At 43.1% G+C, this 25,445-nt stretch overlaps 1 protein-coding gene across 8 annotated transcripts in view; it reads left to right on the forward strand.

Moving 5' to 3' along the window:
* The window catches only part of STN1 (STN1 subunit of CST complex), a 76,526-nt gene that overhangs the window by 45,686 nt on the left and 5,395 nt on the right, over positions 1–25,445 (forward strand). For 7 of the 8 annotated variants that reach the window (XM_043519869.1, XM_043519868.1, XM_038411066.2 and 4 more), the window contains 3 exons: positions 6,008–6,176; positions 21,119–21,241; positions 22,398–22,470. In XM_043519869.1, coding sequence (XP_043375804.1) covers positions 6,008–6,176; positions 21,119–21,241; positions 22,398–22,470 — 365 coding nt within the window. Of the gene's footprint in view, positions 1–6,007; positions 6,177–21,118; positions 21,242–22,397; positions 22,471–22,610; positions 24,744–25,445 lie in introns of those variants that run through there. The other variant, XM_038411071.2, reaches the window with a different exon arrangement.

The raw sequence follows: 25,445 nt of genomic DNA on the forward strand, positions 1-25,445 counted from the left end.
ATGTATAAAGGTCTGACTGGTGAAAAGCCTAACTTTCTCCATAGAGATTTATGGATGTAAATCATGGGAAGTTTTTCTGCTCACAGGAAAAAAAAAGTAAGCTTTTGAAATGTGGCGCTGGCAAAGGCTCTTGCATATCTCCTGGATTGGGGGGGGGGGAGACAAATATCTGTGTTCAAAATATTATTGGAGAGAAGCAGACCCTAATGTTGAAAATCAACAGTTGCAAACTTATGTCCTTTGGTCATATTAGGCATAGAGATAGAAATAACCTTGAAAAAGTTATTATGGAAGGCATGGTGGAGGGTTGTTATACGGGATGACCAGCAAGGAGATGGATGGATGGTGTGTGGCAGATAACTGGAAAGTCAGCTGCTGAGTGCTTGCAGTTAGTGATGGACTGTGAAGATTTCCGAGAATTCTGCTATAATGTTACCGATATTCAGACATAAATCCATTTATTCATCTTGTTACAGCTCTTTAGAAATTTTGAAAGAGGGGAAGCATGTGTATGTGTCAGTCACACCCAGGACTTGTTTATGCTACAGAGGTTTTCTGGCATAGCTATGCTGGCAGAGTCCCCTGGTTGGAGAGGCAGCATAAGCTGACAGGATTTTTTCTGCCAGCATAGCTGAACAACACTAGATATGCCAAAACAAGCTCTCTTCTATTGGTAGAGCTGCATGTACACCTGCGGGAGAGGGGTTGCTCCCAGTGCAATGCTGTGTCAAAAAAGCTAATCACTATTCCTCTGTCTGTACATTCAAGGAATAGGAATAGGAGTAGGGAGGTATTTTACTTGTGGTGGTCGTGTGTTTTTTTTTTTGTTGTTTTTTTTTTTTTAAATGTGGAGGGTCGTTAACCATTAGAACAAACTACCAAGGAGCGTGATGGATTCTTCATCTCTATTGAAGTCTTCAAGTCAAGACTAAGTGCTCTTCTAGAAGATAATCTTAAACTAAATGCAAGTTATTGGAATGCATACAGGCTAGCTAGGTGAAACTTAATGGCCTGTGATATACAGGAGGTCAGACTAGATGATTTGATGGTCCTTCTGGTCTTGAATCTACGAATATTTTGTGATCAGCCTAGCTCTCTCAACTGGTGTAAAGCTAGCCCTGATGGGTTGAAAGAGAGCAGATATTTAGACCTGTCACTGGTCCAGGAATAAAAAAGAAAAGGAGTACTTGTGGCATCTTGGAGACTAACAAATTTATTTGAGCATAAGCTTTCGTGAGCCACAGCTCACTTCATCGGATGCATTCAGTGGAAAATACAGTGGGGAGATTTACACACAATGGGTTTTATCAAGGAGAGTGATCTCTTAAGATGTGCTATTACCAGTAGGAAGGAGCGGGGAGGAAGGAGGAAAACCTTTTGTGGTGATTAATCAAGGTGAGCCATTTCCAGCAGTTAACAAGAACGTCTGAGGAACAATGTTTCAGAGTAGCAGCCGTGTTAGTCTGTATTCGCAAAAAGAAAATGAGTACTTGTGGCACCTTAGAGACTAACAAATTTATTAGAGCATAAGCTTTCGTGAGCTACAGCTCACTTCATCGGATGCATTAGCTGTAGACAATGGATCATGTGGTGTGATCTGGATGAAAGCTAGAGGCATGTAGGTAGGAGTAGTGGTCAGTACGTTTCCGATATAGGGTGGTGTTTATGTGACCATCGCTTATTAGCACCGTAGTGTCCAGGAAGTGGATCACTTTTGTGTGGACTGGTCCAGGCTGAGGTCCACCCTATATCGGAAACCTACTGACTGCTATTCCTACCTACATGCCTCTAGCTTTCATCCAGATCACACCACACGATCCATTGTCTACAGCCAAGCTCTACGATATAACCGCATTTGCTCCAACCCCTCAGACAGAGACAAACACCTACAAGATCTCTATCATGCATTCTTACAACTACAATACCCACCTGCTGAAGTGAAGAAAGAGATTGACAGAGCCAGAAGAGTACCAGAAGTCACCTACTACAGGACAGGCCCAACAAAGAAAACAACAGAACTCCACTAGCCATCAGCTTCAGCCCCCAACTAAAACCTCTCCAACGCATCATCAAGGATCTACATCCTATCCTGAAGGATGACCCATCACTCTCACAGATCTTGGGAGACAGGCCAGTCCTTGCTTACAGACAGCCCCCCAACCTGAAGCAAATACTCACCAGCAACCACACAACAGAACCACTGACCAGGAACCTATCCTTGCAACAAAGCCCGTTGCCAACTCTGTCCACATATCTATTCAGGGGACACCATCATAGGGCCTAATCACATCAGCCACACTATCAGAGGCTCGTTCACCTGCGCATCTACCAATGTGATATATACCATCATGTGCCAGCAATGCCCCTCTGCCATGTACATTGGTCAAACTGGACAGTCTCTACGTAAAAGAATGAATGGACACAAATCAGACGTCAAGAATTATAACATTCAAAAACCAGTTGGAGAACACTTCAGTCTCTCTGGTCACACGATTACAGACCTGAGAGTGGCTATCCTTCAACAAAAAAACTTCAAAAACAGATTCCAACGAGAGACTGCTGAATTGGAATTAATTTGCAAACTGGATACAATTAGCTTTACTTTACGTAATGACCCATCCACTCCCAGTCTCTATTCAAGCCTAAAGTTATTTCTCCCCCCATCGCACCCCCCACTGTTCCTCAGACGTTCTTGTTAACTGCTGGAAATGGCCCACCTTAATTATCACCATAAAAGGTTTTCCTCCACTTCCCCCCCCCCCCCCTTCCTGCTGGTAATAGTTCATCTTAAGTGATCACTCTCCTTACAGTGTGTATGATAAAACCCATTGTTTCATGTTCTCTGTGTGCGTATATAAATCTCCCCACTGTATTTTCCACCGAATGCATCCGATGAAGTGAGCTATAGCTCACGAAAGCTTATGCTCTAATAAATTTGTTAGTCTCTAAGGTGCCACAAGTACTCCTTTTCTTTTTGCGAAAGACTAACACGGCTGCTACTCTGATTCCTGGACCAGTTTTCAGGAAAACTTCTACAAGCCATTACCCTCTGATCCCAATGAGAGTTGCCAAAAGAAACTACAGCATTTGCTCAAGAAACTCCCTGAAAAAGCACAAGAACAAATCCGCACAGACACACCCCTAGAACCCCGACCTGGGGTATTCTATCTGCTACCCAAGATCCATAAACCTGGAAATCCTGGACGCCCCATCATCTCAGGCATTGGCACCCTGACAGCAGGATTGTCTGGCTATGTAGACTCCCTCCTCAGGCCCTACGTTACCAGCACTCCCAGCTATCTTCGAGACACCACTGACTTCCTGAGGAAACTACAGTCCATTGGTGATCTTCCTAAAAACACCATCCTAGCCACTATGGATGGAGAAGCCTCTACACCAACATTCCACACAAAGATGGACTACAAGCCGTCAGGAACAGTATCCCCGATAATGTCACGGCTAACCTGGTGGCAGAACTTTGTGACTTTGTCCTGACCCACAACTATTTCACATTTGGTGACAATGTATACCTTCAAATCAGCGGCACTGCGATGGGTACCCGCATGGCCCCACAGTATGCCAACATTTTTATGGCTGACTTAGAACAACGCTTCCTCAGCTCTCGTCCCCTAATGCCCCTACTCTACTTGCGCTACATTGATGACATCTTCATCATCTGGACCCATGGAAAAGAAGCTCTTGAGGAATTCCACCATGATTTCAACAATTTCCATCCCACCATCAACCTCAGCCTGGACCAGTCCACACGAGATCCACTTCCTGGACACTACGGTGCTAATAAGCGATGGTCACATAAACACCACCCTATATCGGAAACCTACTGACCGCTATTCCTACCTACATGCCTCTAGCTTTCATCCAGATCATACCACTCGATCCATTGTCTACAGCCAAGCTGTAGATATAACCGCATTTGCTCCAACCCCTCAGACAGAGACAAACACCTACAAGATCTCTATCATGCATTCCTACAACTACAATACCCACCTGCTGAAGTGAAGAAACAGATTGACAGAGCCAGAAGAGTACCCAGAAGTCACCTACTACAGGACAGGCCCAACAAAGAAAAGAACAGAACGCCACTAGCCATCACCTTCAGCCCCCAACTAAAACCTCTCCAACGCATCATCAAGGATCTACAGCCTATCCTGAAGGACGACCCATCACTCTCATAGATCTTGGGAGACAGGCCAGTCCTTGCTTACAGACAATCTGAAGCAAATACTCACCAGCAACCACACACCACACAACAGAACCACTAACCCAGGAACCTATCCTTGCAACAAAGCCCGTTGCCAACTCTGTCCACATATCTATTCAGGGGATACCATCATAGGGCCTAATCACATCAGCCACACTATCAGAGGCTCGTTCACCTGCGCATCTACCAATGTGATATATGCCATCATGTGCCAGCAATGCCCCTCTGCCATGTACATTGGCCAAACTGGACAGTCTCTACGTAAAAGAATGAATGGACACAAATCAGACGTCAAGAATTATAACATTCAAAAACCAGTCGGAGAACACTTCAATCTCTCTGGTCACTCGATCACAGACCTGAGAGTGGCTATCCTTCAACAAAAAAGCTTCAAAAACAGACTCCAATGAGAGACTGCTGAATTGGAATTAATTTGCAAACTGGATACAATTAACTTAGGCTTGAATAGAGACTGGGAATGGATGAGTCATTACACAAAGTAAAACTATTTCCCCATGTTTCAGAGTAGCAGCCGTGTTAGTCTGTATTCGCAAAAAGAAAAGGAGTACTTGTGGCACCTTAGAGACTAACAAACTTATTAGAGCATAAGCTTTCGTGAGCTACAGCTCACTTCATCGGATGCATCCGATGAAGTGAGCTGTAGCTCACGAAAGCTTATGCTCTAATAAATTTGTTAGTCTCTAAGGTGCCACAAGTACTCCTTTTATTTCCCCATGGTATTTCTCCCCCCCACCCCACCGCCAACTGTTCCTCTGATATTCTTGTTAACTGCTGGAATTAGCCTACCTTGCTTGTCACCATGAAAGGTTTTCCTCCTTTCCCCCCCCCCCCCCCCCGCTGCTGGTGATGGCTTATCTTAAGTGATCACTCTCCTTACAGTGTGTATGATAAACCCATTATATCAATCTCCCCTCTGTTTTTTCCACCAAATGCATCTGATGAAGTGAGCTGTAGCTCACGAAAGCTTATGCTCTAATAAATTTGTTAGTCTGTAAGGTGCCACAAGTACTCCTTTTCTTTTTGGTCCAGGAATGAATGTCATCCTGTGCCTCAGATCTGCGTAACTTTGGGGTAGATATTCCTCATTTTGGTTCTGGGGATTGGCGTGGAGGAAGAGTAAAGGAGAAAATAGTGTTTTTCTAGCAGAGTTAGGTGGGAAAAGGACAACTTGTAGTCTTCCCCCAAGTTTAAGATGTTAAGAGTACCTGTAAGGAAAATATAGGTTAGTAAGCAGAAAGAATGTGACAAATTGTATTCATTTTGCACCTAAGTTTTCCTACTCTGTGTGAGCATGTATATAAATGGTCAAGATTTTCAACAATGGATGCTTAAACAAGTAGCTGGATCTGAAAAGTGCTGAGCACCCAGCAGTTTCCATTGACTAGAATCGGAAGCTTTATTCCATTAGAAAGCTATGAATCCCCCTTTCCAATGATCTGAGATCTTTTAGTTTCTTGACACCATAGATCATGAGACATCCGACCTTAAAATCACAACGTTATTATGTCTCCTGTCTTCTATGGGAGCTGTCAAATACTCGGCACACATGAAAATCAAGCTGTTTATTTCAGTGCCTAAATAAGGATGTAGGGGTGAGATTTTTTTTCAAGAGCACCTAAATGAATGAAGTACACAAGTCCTATTGACTTCGGCTTAGGCACATTTGAAAATCCCACCCTCTGAGCTGAACTTTAAGTGCCTGTTTTTGAAAAATTTGCCTATGTACTTTTTTTGTCTTTTGACCAAAGCTTTATATCCCTATAGTGCCCCAGGTGGTCTGAACGTTAGGAGCTCAATTGACTTGCTGAGCGAGAAAGTTAAAGATTTCTTATTGGAGAACAGAATTCAGACCTTTTACCAACAGGAGCTGGAAACAGTTGACAATTTGGTGTCACTGGCCAGTCAGCCTGTGTCCAGGACTGACACTCGGCAGGTAAGTGCAGTAACTTCTGGCTTTTGAGTGTTGAGTAGGGAAAATAGTGCCTCATGCTTGCTATTAGATTTGTGGAAGTTTCTTGGGTTTTCAACCATCTCTACACATTTAGGTGTCAATTCCTGATCTTTAGCTATAGGCATGAATTATTGACAGTACCTGGGAAGCCCTGTAACTTCGGACATTTAAAATGGGGCTGAAGAACCGAGGGAGAAAACTCTATTGTAGGGAACAATATTATGCTAGCTTTAGGGGTGTACTACCCCTAATCTAATAATGGATCTGTTCAAACTCTAACTTTCATAAATCTGTGAAAACTGGATACACAGTGGAAATAACAGTGTATGAGATCTCTTGAAGGCACTGCAGCAGTTTGTGGGACAGGCCTGGGTAGTGCTGAACTTGTTCAAGGAGAGAGGATTAAAGCCCAATATATTAAAATAGGTTTAAACTTACAAAGGAGTAGGTGGACATCTGCTTCCTATTGAAAGTTCTCCTTGTTGGACATCTCCAGTTGTGCAAGGCCAGGGTTGTGGGATGGAGCGGAGATCAGAAGATCTAATTGGAGTCAGCTGTACATAAAGAAACTGAGAAAAGGGACGCTTTCCAATAATATGCTAGTATGGTCTCTGGTTCTCATTCTGATGCTGGCTAAATGATGAAATGAATGTGTATCATGCTGAAAATGTTATGATATTGAGATAAAAATCAAAGGCCAGATTCTCAACTGTTGTAAATTGGTGTCTTTCCATTGAAGTTAATGGACTATACTAATTTGCATGAATTGAAACTCTAGCCCATGTATCAGAGTAGCAGCCGTGTTAGTCTGTATTCGCAAAAAGAAAAGGAGTACCCGTGGCACCTTAGAGACTAACAAATTTATTAGAGCATAAGCTTTCGTGAGCTACAGCTCACTTCATCGGATGCATTTGGTGGAAAAAGCAGAGGAGAGATTTATACACACACACACACACACACACACACACACACACACACACACACACACACACACACACAGAGAGAGAGAGAGAACATGAAACAATGGGTTTATCATACACACTGTAAGGAGAGTGATCACTTAAGATAAGCCATCACCAGCAGCAGGGGGGGGGAAAGGAGGAAAACCTTCCATGGTGACAAGCAAGGTAGGCTAATTCCAGCAGTTAACAAGAATATCAGAGGAACAGTGGGGGGTGGGGTGGGAGGGAGAAATACCATGGGGAAATAGTTTTACTTTGTGTAATGACTCATCCATTCCCAGTCTCTATTCAAGCCTAAGTTAATTGTATCCAGTTTGCAAATTAATTCCAATTCAGCAGTCTCTCGTTGGAGTCTGTTTTTGAAGCTTTTTTGTTGAAGTATAGCCACTCTTAGGTCTGTGATCGAGTGACCAGAGAGATTGAAGTGTTCTCCGACTGGTTTTTGAATGTTATAATTCTTGACGTCTGATTTGTGTCCATTCATTCTTTTACGTAGAGACTCTCCAGTTTGGCCAATGTACATGGCAGAGGGGCATTGCTGGCACATGATGGCATATATCACATTGGTAGATGCGCAGGTGAACGAGCCTCTGATAGTGTGGCTGATGTGATTAGGCCCTATGATGGTATCCCCTGAATAGATATGTGGACAGAGTTGGCAACGGGCTTTGTTGCAAGGATAGGTTCCTGGGTTAGTGGTTCTGTTGTGTGGTGTATGGTTGCTGGTGAGTATTTGCTTCAGATTGGGGGACTGTCTGTAAGCAAGGACTGGTCTGTCTCCCAAGATCTGTGAGAGTGATGGGTCGTCCTTCAGAATAGGTTGTAGATCCTTGATGATGCGTTGGAGGGGTTTTAGTTGGGGGCTGAAGGTGATGGCTAGTGGCGTTCTGTTGTTTTCTTTGTTGGGCCTGTCCTGTAGTAGGTGACTTCTGGGTACTCTTCTGGCTCTGTCAATCTGTTTCTTCACTTCAGCAGGTGATGGCTTATCTTAAGTGATCACTCTCCTTACAGTGTGTATGATAAACCCATTGTTTCATGTTCTCTGTGTGTGTGTATATAAATCTCTCCTCTGCTTTTTCCACCAAATGCATCCGATGAAGTGAGCTGTAGCTCACGAAAGCTTATGCTCTAATAAATTTGTTAATCTCTAAGGTGCCACGGGTACTCCTTTTCTTTTTAGCCCATGTATGTATTAGTAACACAGCTAAGGATTTAATTATATAACAGCTGAGAATATAAACCTGATTATTAGTAAAGTTGATTCACTTTTGCACTGTCCCTAGATGGGGAAAACTGCATTGATAGGTTTCACTTTCTGGTTCTGGTGTGCTAGAATAATACTCTGGCTTTAGATTTGCAACACTGTAGAGGGACATTTTAAATCTGAAAAAACTTCTTCACTGAATTCAAATAATAATGAAAACTACCTCCCACAGTTTTGTAAACTGCTTCGTAGTGGTTGCTTCCTGGAGACCATTTATTTTCTTTTGTCCACCTTTATTAAAGGAGTTTTGTTTTTGTGATACTTTTAAGCAAAGAGGAATGAATATTAACAGGAGGCCTGACAGTCTGTGGTAGAGAAACCAGTACAAGAATGTCAAACACAGGATTGGGCGTAAACTTTTTCCAAACCAGCTAAAAATAATTCAAACTAAAAGTCCATAACCATCTGGATTATAGAAAGGAATGATCGTTTTGACTAAGGATGAAAAGTTCCAACACTGAAGTCACAGCATTCATAGAAGGAACAGGATAAATGGTTTACAAAAGCCATTCAGAGTACAGAAAGGTATGTGTATGTGTATACAGTGCTCATTACAGTGGAGTCCTGATGGGGGAGGAGAGAAGGAGTTGCAATGGGTACTACCGTAATATAAATCCCTGTTGCTGCAGCTCTTGGTGCAAGTGGCTTTTATAAATCCCAGGGAGTCAGATACCCAGTCATTCCTCCTGAAAAACAACATTTCTCTCATATGCCTTTCACTATTAATCCACCTTACAAAGTGTGTGTTTGTAAAAAGGAAAACCTGCAATTATTCTGTGATGTACACATCTTCAGACCTGCTCCTGCTAATGTCCATTTGTAATTGTATTAGATTGCCTATCTACTCAATCATTGGACAGTGTCCATTTCTTGTAACCTGTAAAGGGCTGAGTGGTCCTCAACAAAATAAGTCCAATGGGCCTGACTCTCCATTGTTCTGGCAACCATTTGAACTAGTGCCAAGTGGCTATAAAGCCACTATAGAAGTGTTTTTTTAAAAATGTATATATTTTTGGTAATGTCTTGCATCAACTTGGCACTAGTGCAAATGGTTACAGAAGGGACAGGGCAAGAGAGAATTGAGTCTAATATTTGAATATGGAGTTAAAGGGTTATATAAAGATGTCCAAAATGTAAATCTACTAAGCACACCCTGATAAATGATATTTGTTTACTACTTGTACTTAACGTGGTTAGATTTTAATATATAGTCGGTTTCTTTTGGTGATTCTCATTCTCTAGCACAAGGTTGCACTGTTTAGAATTTTAAAAACTGAAAGAGGTTAGGTTTAAAAATGTTTATTTAATAAACTGATATTCATATTGGCTCTTGCTAACAACATTGTTTTAAAAAAACTTGAGGACCTTCCCCCCCCATAAGCGGTGCCCCTTCTATTTGAGTGATATCACTTCCCCCATCAGTTGTTGAGGGGAAAAAGTGTGTTTCAAAAATAGACAAGATAAATACTGCAGTGAGGAATACAAGCAGGAAGTAGAGACAAATGTCACCCAGTATTTAGCATGACCACGAAGACCCCAAGTCCAGCTAAGAGTGCTACTGTGTTTGACAGATGAACGAGAATTTGGTTCTTCTTTGAATGAAAATTATATATAAACGTTACCCGTCCAGTTCCTGAACTGGAATAAATAGCTACTTGGTGTGGCTTGCAACCAAGTGGCCGCAGTTGTATTGTACCCTGTGGTTTAGTTTCCTGAGTTAAGCAGTTTTCTTTGTACTTCCTCCATTATGAAGCTGTACAGTATGCTATTTTAATAACACCATTTCACTTGGTAATATGTCACTAGTTTGGACAGCTCTTTTGGAATTGTGCTTTCCAGACCTGTCTGTTTATACTTTCCTTGGTCTGATTATAACCTCAGGGTCAACAGGGACAAATACTTAGAACAAGGAATTTAAAATGCTGTTTATATTTACTCCAGGCCTGGGATTCTTTCGTGTCCTGCTTCATGCATACACTTGTTACTAATGTGCTTGTCAACTCTATGCCAGGAAGCTGGTAATGTCCCCCTGTGGAGACAGTAGTGCAGATATGATAACAAGATGACATTAGGCCTGACAAGCAAGTCTCTTTTACTGAACTTGTCACCCACTCTAAGCCCAGGCTCAAGCACTGTGTGAAAAGCAAAGAGAAGTTGACACAAACAATACCAGTACCATTATACCAGGATACTTTAATACTCCCAGGTGTGCTGTGTCTTCAACACTCTTCCCAAGCAGAGAGGATAATTCGTGCACCACCGCACACCTTGACCTGTTATTGCTTGGATAACTTTTTTGAAAGGCATAAGTTGAGAAGAATTGGCTACACAAATTCCAACCTGTGGTGCAATATGAGGCCACTCGGCTGGGAGGATGCGATTTAAAGCACAAAATTGACAGACTTGGATTCTATTGCTGGCTCTGTCACAAGCTCTATGTGTGACCCAGGGAAGTCGTTATTTAAACTCTGCCTCTGTTTCCCATGTGTAGAATAGGGATAGTGGTCTAAACTTATAAAAGTGACTGGTGATTTTGGATGCCTCCATTTTTAGGCACTCAACTGACCTACCCTAAAGGGGCCTGATTTTCAGATCCCTGTGGTGTTAGCACTTTTCTGAAATCTAACCTCTTTTTAATATGTCTCAAGTTGAGCACCCTAAAACCGAGGAACCCAAAATCTAGTCACTTTGACAATGTAGCCCAGTAATCTCACCTAACTCATGTGGAAACTGAGAGGATTAAGAATCTGATCCAAAGCTCACAGAAGTCTATAGGATTTTTTTTCAGGTGCTTTAGATCAGGCTGTAAATCACTAATGTTTATAAAATGCCTTGAGATCCTCTGATGTGCTGCTCTATAGAGGGATGACGTATTATTAGATGAGCTGTTTTGCAGGACTTCACAATGTTAACAGCCACCTTTTATTTCTCCAATTGTCAAGCCTTCATCCTGCTTCAGGAGGGGGGGCAGGAATGTGATATCGTGCAGGGTTACCTGCTCACAGATTGCTTATCTGATTTGTTATTTGTTATAACCTCGTACTTGCACACAGTGCTGTACAGTTGGTGTGCTTGTACCAAAGAAGACTCAATCTCTGCCTATAAGAGCTTAGTCCAGTGGCAAAAATGGGATACTATACTACCCACTACCAAAAGGTGTATGGTCACTGTAGCTGTAATGTTTTGTGGAATAGGCATGAGGTGTCTTTGGAAGACAAGAGCTGAAGGGTTCAAATGTGCATTGAGAGGCTTATTCCAACCAGCCTGAATGTCATGAAACAAAGCACAGTCTGGAATAGGAGTAAGGCCATTATCTTTGAAAACTCATGGCAATCAGGGGAGGTCCCAGATGACAGGAAAAAGGCTAATGTAGTGCCCATCTTTATAAAAGAGAAGAAGGTGAATCCGGGGAGCTACAGGCCAGTCGGTCTCACCTCAGTCCCTGGAAAATCATGGAACAGGTCCTCAAGGAATCAATTCTGAAGTACTTAGAGGAGAGGAAAGTGATCAGGAACAGTCAGCTTGGATTCACCAAGGGCAAGTCATGCCTGACTAATCTAATTGCCTTCTATGACGAGATAACTGGCTCTGTGGATAAGGGGAAAGCAGTGGACATGTTATTCCTTGATTTTAGCAAAGCTTTTGACAGGGTCTCCCACAGTATTCTTGCCAGCAAGTTAAAGTAGTATGGGCTGGATGAATGGACTATAAGGTGGATAGAAAGCTGGCTAGATCGTCGGGCTCAACGGGTAGTGATCAATGGCTCCATGTCTAGTTGGCAGCCGGTATCAAGCGGAGTGCCCCAAGGGTCGGTCTTGGAGCCGGTTTTGTTCAATATCTTCATTAATGATCTGGAGGATGGCGTGGATTGCACCCTCAGCAAGTTTGCAGATGACACTAAATTGAGAGGAGTGGTAGATACGCTGGAGGGTAGGGATAGGATAGAGGGACTTAGACAAATTAGAGGATCGGGCCAAAAGAAATCTGATGAGGTTCAACAAGAACAAGTGCAGAGTCCTGCACTTAGGACGGAAGAATCCCATGCACCGCTACAGACTAGGGACCGAATGGCTCGGCAGCAGTTCTGCGGAAAAGGACCTAGTGGTTACGGTGTATGAGAAGCTGGATATGAGTCAACAGTGTGCCCTTGTTGCCAAGAAGGCCAATGGCATTTTGGGCTGAATAAGTAGGGGCATTGCCAGCAGATTGAGGGACGTGATCTTTCCCCTTTATTCAACATTGGTGAGGCCTCATCTGGGTACTGTGTCCAGTTTTGGGCTCCACAATACAAGAAGGATGTGGAAAAACTGGAAGGTGTCCAGCGGAGGGCAACAAAAATGATTAGGGGACTGGAACACATGACTTATGAGGAGAGGCTGAAGGAACTGGGATTGTTTAGTCTGCAGAAGAGAAGAGTGAGGGGGGATTTGATAACTGCTTTCAACTACCTGAAAGGGGGTTCCAAAGAGGATGGATCTAGACTGTTCTTAGTGGTACCAGATGACAGAACAAGGAGTAATGGTCTCAAGTTGCAGTGGGGGAGGTTTAGGTTGTATATTAGGAAAAACTTTTTCATTAGGAGGGTGGTGAAGCAGTGGAATGCATTACCTAGGGAGGTGGTGGAATCTCCTTCCTTTGAGGTTTTTAAGGTCAGGCTTGATAAAGCCCTGGCTGGGATGATTTAGTTGGGGATTGGCCCTGCTTTGAGCAGGGGGTTGGACTAGATGACCTGCTGAGGTCCCTTCCAACCCTGATATTCTGTGATTCTATGATTCTATGAAAGCCTATAGGAGAGACACCTGGATGGTGGGTTGGAGGAGGTGAGGCCACAGATACTGGCAAGAGAGGTTTTAGGGATTAGTTTGAAAGTGAAGTCCCTTTTTGGAAGACAGTAGAAGGGACTAGGGGAAACAAATGAAAAGGGACTTTTGGCAGAGGTGTCTGAGATGGACTGGAAGGTCAGGAACAGGGGAGGAGTTTGCAGTAACAAAGAAAATTACCAAACCATGAACCAAGTCTAAAGGTGAAGAGGAAGGGACACATTCTGGGACACTTTATAGAGAAAAATGGCTGATTCCTTCTTGTTTCTGAGTACCCCTGTAATTTTCTGTGCCAATGCTCTTCTACCATCCAGGGGGCCTACCAAGTCCCATGGAAGGGCGGCTGTCCCATGGAATTCCTGTTGTTGTAGGCCTGTTCAAAGTGTGCAAAGAGGCTTCGATAAGCAGGAACTTTGCTTTTTTTCTTTCATTTCAAAGCCTGTTTATATTTGTTCAATTCTGTCACTCTCGTCACACATCCTTAATAATTCTTTCAGTATCCATCCAAACCAAGCCATGTGTCAGCTTACACAGAGCATGTTCCTAATTATCTCCCTCTGATGGGATCTCAGCATTAGACCAAACTGAATAATTATCACACTCCTTTGGAGATTTTTGTCTCTCTCTTTGATTCCCATTGCTTTCACATTAAAAATTGATTAGCACCTTGCAAGAGACAATTGCTTTGCTAGCAGTTTCTCCTGATGTTGAAGGTTTATTCCAGCATCTAGAAGGGGAACATTTTCTTCCCTTTTGTGGAGAGGTGTGCGTGTGGAGTGGAGAGGCTGTGCTTTCCTGTGAGAGCCCTAATAATTGTCCAATCTCCCTTATTTCACTCTCAAACCCATCCAACCAGACCTCGGATAAAAAACCACGAAGGGCTTGTCTTCGCTACTAGGGAGATCGATGCTGCTGCAATCGATGCAGTGAATATCAATTTAGTGGATCCAGTGAAGACCCTCTAAATCGATGGCAGAGCACTCTCTGGTCGACCCTGGTACTCCTTACTCTTCTCAGAGAACTGGGAAGTCGACTGAAGAGTGTCTTCTGTCGACTCAGCGCAGTGACGACACCGGGGTAAGTCGACCTAAGCTATGTCGACTCCAGCTACATTATACACTGCTCCAGCTACGTGAAACTTAGGTCGACTTACCCTGGTAGTGAAGACAAGCCCTTGATGTGCTTCCTCAGTTGGCCAGAAGGGTCGCTGTAAATCAAAGCAAGTTTCTGTGCCCAAAAAAGGAGCCACATTGTGAACACCATGCTTCCAGCCGGTAAGGGTGTGAGAGACTGGTCACTGAAATAGTCTGCTTGCATAAAATGATCTTGTCTGAAAGAGAGAAGGGACGGGAGTGATGGGTTTGGCAGGATGGAAAGTGAGGTGCTTCCAGAGAAGAGTAGGTAGTGGTCTTGCCTTTTTTCTGCCTACTCTTCTCTCCTACCCCCATTTATTTTCCCTCCCTTAGTTGGTATCATCCATTTCCTTCCACTCCATTTACTGTCCTTCCATTCTTTTAGTCCTCCCTACTCCCTCACTTGCTCTGCTCTTCCTGACTCTCACCATATTCCCTTCACTCCCTATCCACGTCTTCCTCTGCGAATCAGCTGCCGCGGCACAGGAGCTAGCAAACCGAGCTGTAAACAGGGGAGTTTGAGTGGAAGTTCTGTTGGAAGAGAAGGTATTTGTACTTGGTTTTGTATTTTTAGTGTGTGTGTGTGTGTGTGTGTGTGTGTGTGTTTGTAGGGGCTTTGTGCTGGGAGAGAAGCTGAGCCCTGATTAGGGGGTGGGGCTTCTGACTAGAGGTCCTATAAAGGTAGCCCTCCAGTCAGGCAGCGGCACAGGAGCTAGCAAACAGAGCTGTAAACGGGAGTTTGAAAGGGGAGTTTGTATTGTGGTGCTTGTTTGGGGTTTGCTTTTGCGGGGGGGGTTGGTGTTTTTGGTGTGACTTGTGTTTCCCAGATTAACAGGACTTGGGTGGGAAGGCGATGACCGATACGGAGGCAGCTGTGGGAGTAACTCCTGTAATGGAAGACACATTGAGGATGACTGGATGTGGAAGCTGTGGTATGTACATGATCCTGGAGGGGGGACCTGGTAAGTTTTTTTTTTTCTGCATGAAATGCCGTCTGATAGAGCTGATGGAGGAAAAGATCCGAGGTTTGGAGATGCAGGTGGAAAGTCTCATTGAGTTTAGGAAGGGGTTTGAGCAGATGATGGAGCAGAGATATGAGGTATCTGAAGGGAAAAGCTCAGACTCACAGATGGAAGCAGGGCTGGGGAATTTTGAGGGGAGACTGGGTGAGGAAAGTGGTCAGTGGAAGCATGTGACTAAAAGGACCAGGCAGAGGAAAAGACGGGCTAGTGAAGGAGAAATAGAGCTTAGGAACAGGTTTGCAGAGTTGGAAAATGAAGAAGGGGCTCAGCAGGTACTTGTTGAAGGTGGAAGGGTAAGGAAGAAGAGAAGAGAGGCTAGTCCTATAGGAAGAGCGGAAGAGTCAAGGGAGACTACACCAAATATGAGCCCCAGGAGGATACAGGATGGGTTGAAGAGGATTATAAGAGAAAATAGGAATGGAAAGAACTTGCAGCCAGAGGGAACAGAGGAGAGACTGGAGAATAGCACTGTCACCAGGAAAAGGCAGGTCTATGTGATCGGGGACTCTTTATTGAGAAGAATAGACAGGCCTGTAACTAGAGCTGATCCAGAGAATAGAAGGGTATGCTGTCTTCCGGGTGCTAAGATACAGGATGTAGACATGAGGTTGAAAAAGATCCTAAAGGGAGGGGGAAAGAATCCCCTAATTATCCTTCATGTGGGAACAAATGATACGGCTAGATTCTCGCTGGAAAGTATTAAGGGAGACTATGCTAGGCTAGGGAAGATGCTTAAGGAAATTGAGGCTCAGGTGATCTTTAGTGGGATGCTTCCTGTTCCTAGAGAAGGGCAACAAAGGTGTGACAAGATTATGACTGTCAACAGATGGCTTAGGCAGTGGTGCTATCATGAGGGCTTTGGGATGTATGGCCACTGGGAGGCGTTCACAGACAGAGGACAGTTCTCTCGGGATGGACTTCATCTGAGTAGGAAAGGAAATAGACTTCTAGGATCAAGGCTGGCACAACTGATAAAGAGAGCTTTAAACTAGGAATTAGGGGGAGATGGTTGGGAGATGTCCAGGTAATCTCCACACCAGATTTTAGCATTGAGAGGGAAGAAAAAGAAGTAAGAAAGGATACAGCCGTGGGTAGGAGAATGTATATAAGGAGCAAGGGCGATGTGGATACTAGTCTAATAGGTTATACTGGCTGTAGAATGACCCTGCCTAATAGGGTACAAAATGTGAGCAAGGCCAAACAGCAAAAATTAAGATGTTTGTACACCAATGCGAGGAGCCTAGGTAACAAAATGGAGGAACTAGAGCTACTGGTGCAGGAAGTGAAACCAGATATTATAGGGAAAACAGAAACATGGTGGAATAGTAGTCATGACTGGACTACAGGTATTGAAGGGTATGTGCTGTTTAGGAAAGACAGAAACAAAGGTAAAGGTGGTGAAGTAGCATTGTATATCAATGATGAGGTAGAATGTAAAGAAATAAGAAGCGATGCAATGGATAAGACAGAGTCCATCTGGGCAAAAATTACATTGGGGAAGATAACTAGTAAAGCCTCTTCTACGATGGTGCTTGGGGTGTGCTATAGACCTCCGGGATCTAATTTGGATATGGATAGAGCCCTTTTTAATGTGTTTTTTAATCAAGTAAATACTAATGGAAACTGCGTGATCATGGGAGACTTTAACTTCCCAGATATAGACTGGAGGACCAGTGCTAGTAGTAATAACAGGGCTCAGATTTTCCTAGAGGCGATAGCTGATGGATTCCTTCATCAAGTAGTTGCTGAACTGACTAGAGGGGATGCTATTTTAGATTTAATTTTGATAAGTAGCAAGGAACTCGTAGAAGAAATGGTTGTGGGGACAATCTTGGCTCAAGTGATCATGAGCTAATTCAGTTCAAACTAAATGGAAGGATTAACAAAAATAAATCTGCAACTAGAGTTTTTGATTTCAAAAGGACTGACTTTCAAAAATTAAGGAAATTAGTTAGGGAAGTGGATTGGACTGAAGAACTTATGGATCTAAAGGTAGAGGAGGCCTGGGATTACTTTAAATCAAAGCTGCAGAAGCTATCGGAAGCCTGTATCCCAAGAAAGGGGAAAAAATTCATAGGAAGGAGTTGTAGACCAAGCTGGATGAGCAAGCATCTTAGAGAGGTGATTAAGAAGCAGAAAGTATACAGGGAGTGGAAGATGGGAGGGATCAGCAAGGAAAGCTACCTAATTGAGGTCAGAACATGTAGGGATAAAGTGAGACAGGCTAAAAGTCGAGTAGAGTTGCACCTTGCAAAGGGAATTAAAACCAATAGTAAAAGGTTCTATAGCCATATAAATAAGAAGAAAACTAAGAAAGAAGTGGGGCCGCTTAACACTGAGGATGGAGTGGAGGTTCAAGATAATCTAGGCATGGCCCAATATCTAAACAAATACTTTGCCTCAGTCTTTAATAAGGCTAAAGAGGATCTTAGGGATAATGGTAGCATGACAAATGGGAATGAGGATATGGAGGTAGATATTACCATATCTGAGGTAGAAGCGAAACTGAAACAGCTTAATGGGACTAAATCGGGGGGCCCAAATAATCTTAATCCAAGAAGGATGATCTAAAGGAATTGGCACCTGAAATTGCAAGCCCATTAGCAAGAATTTTTAATCAATCATTCAGTACAACTCCTGAGTTTACAGATTCGAGAATTGCTAATATAGTTCCTATTTTTAAGAGAGGAAAAAAAAGTGATCCGGGTAACTACAGGCCAGTTAGTATGACATCTGTAATATGCAAGGTCCTGGAAAAAATTTTGAAGGAGAAATTAGTTAAGGACATTGAAGTCAATGGTAAATGGGACAAAATACAACATGGTTTTACAAAAGGTAGATCGTGCCAAACCAACCTAATCTCCTTTTTTGAAAAGGTAACAGATTTTTTTAGATAAAGGAAATGCAGTGGATCTAATTTACCTAGATTTCAGTAAGGCATTTGATACCGTGCCACATGGGGAATTATTAGTTAAATTGGAGAAGATGGGGATCAATATGAACATCAAAAGGTGGATAAGGAATTGGTTAAAGGGGAGACTGCAACGGGTCCTACTGAAAGGCGAACTGTCAGGCTGGAGGGAGGTTACCAGTGGAGTTCCTCAGGGATCGGTTTTGGGACCAATCTTATTTAATCTTTTTATTACTGACCTTGGCACAAAAAGTGGGAGTATGCTAATAATGTTTGCAGATGATACAAAGCTGGGAGGTATTGCCAATTCAGAGAAGGATCGGGATATTATACAGGAGGATCTGGATGACCTTGTAAACTGGAGTAATAGTAATAGGATGAAATTTAATAGTGAGAATGTAAAAGGTTATGCATTTAGTGATTAATAACAAGAATTTTAGTTATAAGTTGGGGATGCATCAATTAGAAGTAACGGAAGAGGAGAAGGACCTTGGATTATTGGTTGATCATAGGATGACTATGAGCTGCCAATGTGATATGGCTGTGAAAAAAGCTAATGCGGTTTTGGGATGCATCAGGAGAGGCATTTCCAGTAGGGATAAGGAGGTTTTAGTACCGTTATACAAGGCACTGGTGAGACCTCACCTGGAATACTGTGTGCAGTTCTGGTCTCCCATGTTTAAAAAGGATGAATTCAAACTGGAGCAGGTACAGAGAAGGGCTACTAGGCTGATCCGAGGAATGGAAAACTTGTCTTATGAAAGGAGACTTAAGGAGTTGGCTTGTTTAGCCTAAGTAAAAGAAGGTTGAGGGGAGATATGATTGCTCTCTATAAATATATCAGAGGGATAAATACAGGAGAGGGAGAGGAATTATTTCAGCTCAGCACCAATGTGGACACAAGAACAAATGGGTATAAACTGGCCACCAGGAAGTTTAGACTTGAAATTAGACGAAGGTTTCTAACCATCAGAGGAGTGAAGTTTTGGAATAGCCTTCCAAGCGAAGCAGTGGGGGCAAAAGATCTATCTGGTTTTAAGATTCTACTTGATAAGTTTATGGAGGAGATGGTATGATGGGATAATGGGATTTTGGTAAGTAATTGATCTTTAAATATTCAGGGTAAATAGGCCAAATCCCCTGAGATGGGATATTAGATGGATGGGATCTGAGTTACTATAGAAAATTCTTTCCTGGGTATCTGGCTGGTTATTCTTGCCCATATGCTCAGGGTTTAGCTGATCACCATATTTGGGTTTGGGAAGGAATTTTCCTCCAGGGCAGATTGGAGAGGCCCTGGAGGTTTTTCGCCTTCCTCTGTAGCATGGGGCATGGGTGACTTGAGGGAGGCTTCTCTGCTCCTTGAAGTCTTTAAACCATGATTTGAGGACTTCAATAGCTCAGACATAGGTGAGGTTTTTCATAGGAGTGGGTGGGTGAGATTCTGTGGCCTGCGCTATGCAGGAGGTCGGACTAGATGATCAGAATGGTCCCTTCTGACCTTAGTATCTATGAATCCCATCACTTTCTACATTGTCAGTACAGATCCCTCGATTCCAGGTCTCCTCTTCGCTCCACAAGCCCCTGACTTCTATTTTTTGTTCTTCTTGCTGCCATGTTCTTTCTCTCCCTAATACAGACCTTTGTTCCCAACCCTCAAAATTACTCCCCTTAACACACCTCCTGTGTTCCCCACAGTTCTCGTCACCTTGTATGCATCTCTTACCCTTTGCTGGTGAATAAGGAGGTGTTATTTACCCTTTCACATAATGCAAGAGCCAGGAGTCCCCCAGTGAAATTATAGGTAGCAGGTTTAAAACAAAAGGAAGAATTTCATCGCACAATGCACAGTCAACCTGTGGAACTTTTTACCAGTAGATGTTGTGAAGTCCAAAACTATAACAGTGTTCAAAACAGAATTAGATAAGTTCATGGAGGATAGGTTCATCAATGGCTGTTAGCCAAGATGGTCAGGGATGTAACCCCATGCTCTGGGTATCCCTACCCTCTGACTACCAGAAGCTGGAAGTGGACAACAGAGGATGGATCACTCGATTCCCTCTAAAGCACCTGGCATTGGTCACTGTCGGAAGACAGAATACTGGGCTAGATAGACCATTGGTCTGACCCAGTATGGCTGTTGTTATATTGTTTCCCTCCTATTGCAAAATCTGTGTTGTCAACTCTTGCGATATGTGTTTGCTTTCTTAAAGACCCAGCTCCTGGAGTCATGTGAATGGCAATCTTAGCTTTCGCAATTTCATGGCTTTTTTTTTTTTTAATTTGTAAAATTGTTCCAAAGGAAGGAATAGCTGACTGTATGTGGCAGCCATTTCAGCAAAGAATTAAGAAGGCAATAGATGACTTGGGTGGTTTTGCTGTCATGCAGGGACACACATCTGTGATTCCCTTCTGGCCTGAGAATCTATTCTGCATATAGAAAAGGAGTACTTGTGGCACCTTAGAGACTAACAAATTTATTTGAGCATAAGCTTTCGTGAGCTTGAGCTGTTGCTCACGAAAGCTTATGCTCAAATTTTGGTCTCCAAGGTGCCACAAGTACTCCTTTTCTTTTTGCGAATACAGACTAACACGGCTGCCACTCTGAAACCTCTTGTTCTGCATATAATAGATATAACTTATGAACTCTTGAGCTAGAGGAACTGGCTTGGCTTTAGTAAGGAAGATGTCTTAAAAACTCTGGCTGACATACTGGCTCTATTGAAATCAAAGGGAATTTCACCATTGACTTCAGTAGGGCTAGGATTTCACATCTTGTGGGTATGTTGTTTGTTCCTTTTTTCCCATCCAGATGGATTCAAAAAGTGAACCCAGCTCCAAACTGATTCACAGTGCATTCAAGGAAGCAATAAAGGTGCTGCAGGAAAAAGGAGTGGTTTTCCAGAAATCAAATAGCTCCAAGGATGTATATCATGTAAGGAACTGAATTGTAATTATGGAGATGTGTAACCAGAGGTTATAAATGTCACATCAGGCAGGAGGCGTTCTGCAATATGATTGAATCACATAGTCCTAGAGGCCCTTTCAACAGGGTGAGGTGGACCCTGTGGGGTCTGTTTACATGTTCAGAAGTTTTAGCTCTCCATTGCTTCTTCCCCTCTTCAGTATCTTGTCAGTTTATTTGTGTACATGTTTGAGAGAGCTGGACAGCTGCTGCCTCTGCCTCTTGGTGACCAGCAACTGCAGTGGACACCCCTTGCAACCCCACACATTTAGCAGATGTGATCACGTAGTTAGACGATCCTGCATATTCCGAGAGGAGAGGTGCAAAGCGGCATCCTTAAGGTCACTGGCACTAGATCTATCGAGTGAATGCAAAGGGAACCACCTCCTTTGGTCTAACCTAGTTTCAGCTAGAAGTGGTTCTCTCCTTACCTAGAGGTAGCACCCTGACACACTCTCCACTGGGTTTCCAAATCCCTCTGAGTGACTTCTTTATATACTAGTAGGTGCCTTATGTTGTGACTTTCTGAGATGCAGAGTCTGTGTCTCATGTTTCTCTCCTTAGAGGAACTGTTGAGGCTAATAAGCTGCATAAAGCTGACTCATGTTAGGATTTAAGTCGTTACCTTAAAATCAAAAAAATCTGGATTTTTGAGCTCTAGTGCTCATGAGAATGAGACTAAGAGCAGGGGCTAAAGCCAGCAGTAGCCGAGACAGATGCTATGTAAGTTTATTTCCCCTCCTACTGTTCTTGTCAACTGCTGGAAATGGTCCACCTTGATTATCACTACAAAAGGTTCCCTCCCCGCACCCCCCCCAGGCTCTCGTGCTGGTAATAGGTCACCTTCCCTGATGACTCTCTTGTTACGGTCTGTATGGTAACACCCATTGTTTCATGTTATCTGCGTATATAAAATCTCCCCACTATATTTTCCACTGTATGCATCCGATGAAATGAGCTGTAGCTCACAAAAGCTTATGCTCTAATAAATTTGTTAGTCTCTAAGGTGCCACAAGTACTCCTTTTTCTTTTTAGTCATGGTAAAGTTAGGCTAGCATGTACCTTCATAGTTCGTGTGTTGCAGGACCGACTGCTGTGAATTAGCAATTTCTCTTGCATCTTCTAGGTGACTGACCAGGATAAGGAGTTGCACAACGTGACCCTTGGTGTTGTCAAAGCAGATTGTCGAAAATCCAGGCGTAAGTAGTTGTGTGGTATGGGTTTCTGAGCCAGTGCTGACCTATCAAAGACAACAGTATCTCCTCCTGCCACTCAATTAGAATAGCCCTTTCCCTTTGCTCCTGAACCCAGTCTCATTCTCCCTTTCTTCTTTCTACAGCCAAAAACCTGGTGCAGGGCAGGCCTAGAGTTGTCTTGAGCATGGGAGCTGATGACAATGCTAAGCAGGGAGAAAGCGCCACAATTCTGAAATGAGCAGCCACTGTGAATGCTGGAGACTTGGATCTGAATCCAGTGGAGGATTTAGGCTTCAGAAGGAACATAGTCAAATGGGGCTAGGTCAGCCCCTAGTGGTTGGTAGCTTTACACTGCTGAATCAATATGCCTACCTCGTCAGCTGTGTCAGTACAGGAGATGTCACAAAAGGGGTAATGTGGACTGAGCTGCCTTTTCTAAGGAGTAGATTTTTAGGAAATCTTCAGGTGAAATTGATCCCTATGCCATGGGCCCATGCCCGATTTAAGACCATAGGGTGAAATCCTTACTTCACTGAAGACAATGGAAAAACTTCTTTTGACTACAGTGGAGCCAGGATTTCACCCACAGACCATAGGCTTTAAGTGATGGGTAGACTGTGTGGTCCCTGTGCATAGGGGGTCGATTTCACCCTAATTAAATCAATTTCTTAGCAGATCATGTGCCTGTAAAATTGCCCCTTTCTCCCAAATCCAGTGTGTCAGTGCCATGGCAATGACTTGTTTGGTTGAGGTACCTGTCCTAATGATAAATGTACATTTGCTGTAGTGCTTTTTTTTTCCTCTCTGTCTCTCTCTCATTCCAAAACCCTTGGCAGAATGTGACACATGGGGATCACTCACTCACTTGCTGAAATGCAACCACTTCTGGACACAGTATACAACAGCATGGTATAAACTGCTCAAACACTGTATGTAGTGTTGTTGTAGACAGGTTGGTCCCAGCATATGAGAGGGACAAGCTAAGTGAGGTAATATCTTTTATTGGACCAACTTCTGCTTGATGGAAGGTACAAGCTTTCGAGCTACACAGAGCTCTTCTCACCCCTACCTTGTCTAGCTAGAACATGTCAGCTATTCTGTGCCAGCAGCACTAAACTAGCTTTTCCAGGAGGGAATGAGAAGAATAACTGCTCCAGTCATTCAACATTTGTAATTTGGCATGACTGAATATAGTTGCCTGATGTACCGGGACACCAACATTAGTGCTGCTAGTAGCCTATCTCTGCTGATGCCTACAAGAAATCTGCCAACTAAGGATGACTAGACAGAGGGACAATTGAAATAGCTGATTTTTTTATTTAAAAAAAGACTTCCAAATGAGTTGGAACCATCCAGCTGTGCATGTACTGTAGTTCCACTGGCTAGCTACCTTATACTGTCCACCTCCTACTCTCACTTCTCATGTCTTGTCTTAAATTTGAATGTAAACTTTTGAAGGCAAGATCTCTCTTCCGTGGTGGGTGGGTGTGGGTGTGGGTGTGTGTGTACTGCACCTAGCATACTGGAGCCCCAATCCTAATATGAGACTTTGGGTGCTACTGGAATTCATTGAACATGTCTCTCAGAATTATTAAATATCCCAGAAATTGTTTGGGGCTCTGTTTTTCATCTCATCCAGAAGACTGCACCTTTGGCAATATAGTGCTCTTACTGGTATCTTGGAGCATTTGGTTTGGTATCTATTACTCAGCACCTGCTCCCCTCTCCATTACTGCGCTACTATCTGAGTGCCTCACAGCACCCCGGTGAGGCTAGAAGGTATTCTGCGCCATTGAACAGACAGGGAACCGAGGCACAGCGAGATTAAGTGACTTGGTCAGAATCAGTCTGTGGAAGAGTCAGGATCTCCTAAGTCTCATTCCAGTGCCTTAACCACAACACCATCCTTTCTCTCCTGCATCCAAAGAAGGAGTAACAACTAGTGCAATATCAACTCTGCTTCATGAAGAACCTGAGCTTTCCTGGCGGGTCACTCATCGGTATACTGACCAGGCTTGATTCTGCTTAGTTTCAGATTTGATGAAATTACAGCTGCAGGATGCTTGTCTCCTGGATTTGAGAAGGAACGAATATGTCCACTTAATCTGATCAGTGGCTAATTTGATTTTTTTTTTTTTGACTCAGAATTGTGGTAAATTATTTTGTATTGCAAAGGACACAATTTCAGGTCTGTTTTCTATCACTCCGTTGGCTTTCTTTAGGATTGTTTGTGTAATATGCAAAAAGAAAAGGAGTACTCGTGGCACTTTAGGGACTAACAAATTTATTTGAGCATAAGCTTTCGTGAGCTACAGCTCACTTCATTGAAATGCATCCGATGAATTGAGCTGTAGCTCACGAAAGCTTATGCTCAGATAAATGTGTTAGTCTCTAAGGTGCCACGAGTACTCCTTTTCTTTTTGCAAATACAGACTAACACGGCTGCTACTCTGAAACCTTTGTGTAATATGGTCACTGAAAATATAGAATTGTCATGCAATCAACTGGAAAGGCTGAAGAATAGCCTGTGGCCACAAAAAATGGATAAAATAAAGTGTGTTCAATGTTGTTGTTGACTTTAAAGGTGGTACTGGGCACTATGCTGGCTCTCATATGCCCTCTGGTGGTTGTGGGTAACCAAACAAACCACTTGGAACTGTGAAAACCTACTTTGAGGTGAGATACTTGAAAGGCACTAACTCAACAACTCATACTAGTTGAAAGAAATTCCCACAGCTTCTTTTAAGAAGGGAAATCTTTGTCTGTCCAGTCTTTGGTAGTTAATTACAACTATCTTTCTGCTAACTCTTAAGATGAACTATGTCAGACAGCCAGTTTGTAAATATGATGTGGGTTTCTGCTCTATACACCAACATCCTGGAATGAATAAACTCTTGTACTATAGGAGTCCTAGCATATGATTTTAAATGAGGTTCCCGTAAAATTATTCTATAATACACTTAAAAAGACAGTCCTGG

Source organism: Dermochelys coriacea, chromosome 7 (genome assembly GCF_009764565.3).
Source record: "Dermochelys coriacea isolate rDerCor1 chromosome 7, rDerCor1.pri.v4, whole genome shotgun sequence".
Classification (NCBI taxonomy): domain Eukaryota; kingdom Metazoa; phylum Chordata; order Testudines; family Dermochelyidae; genus Dermochelys; species Dermochelys coriacea.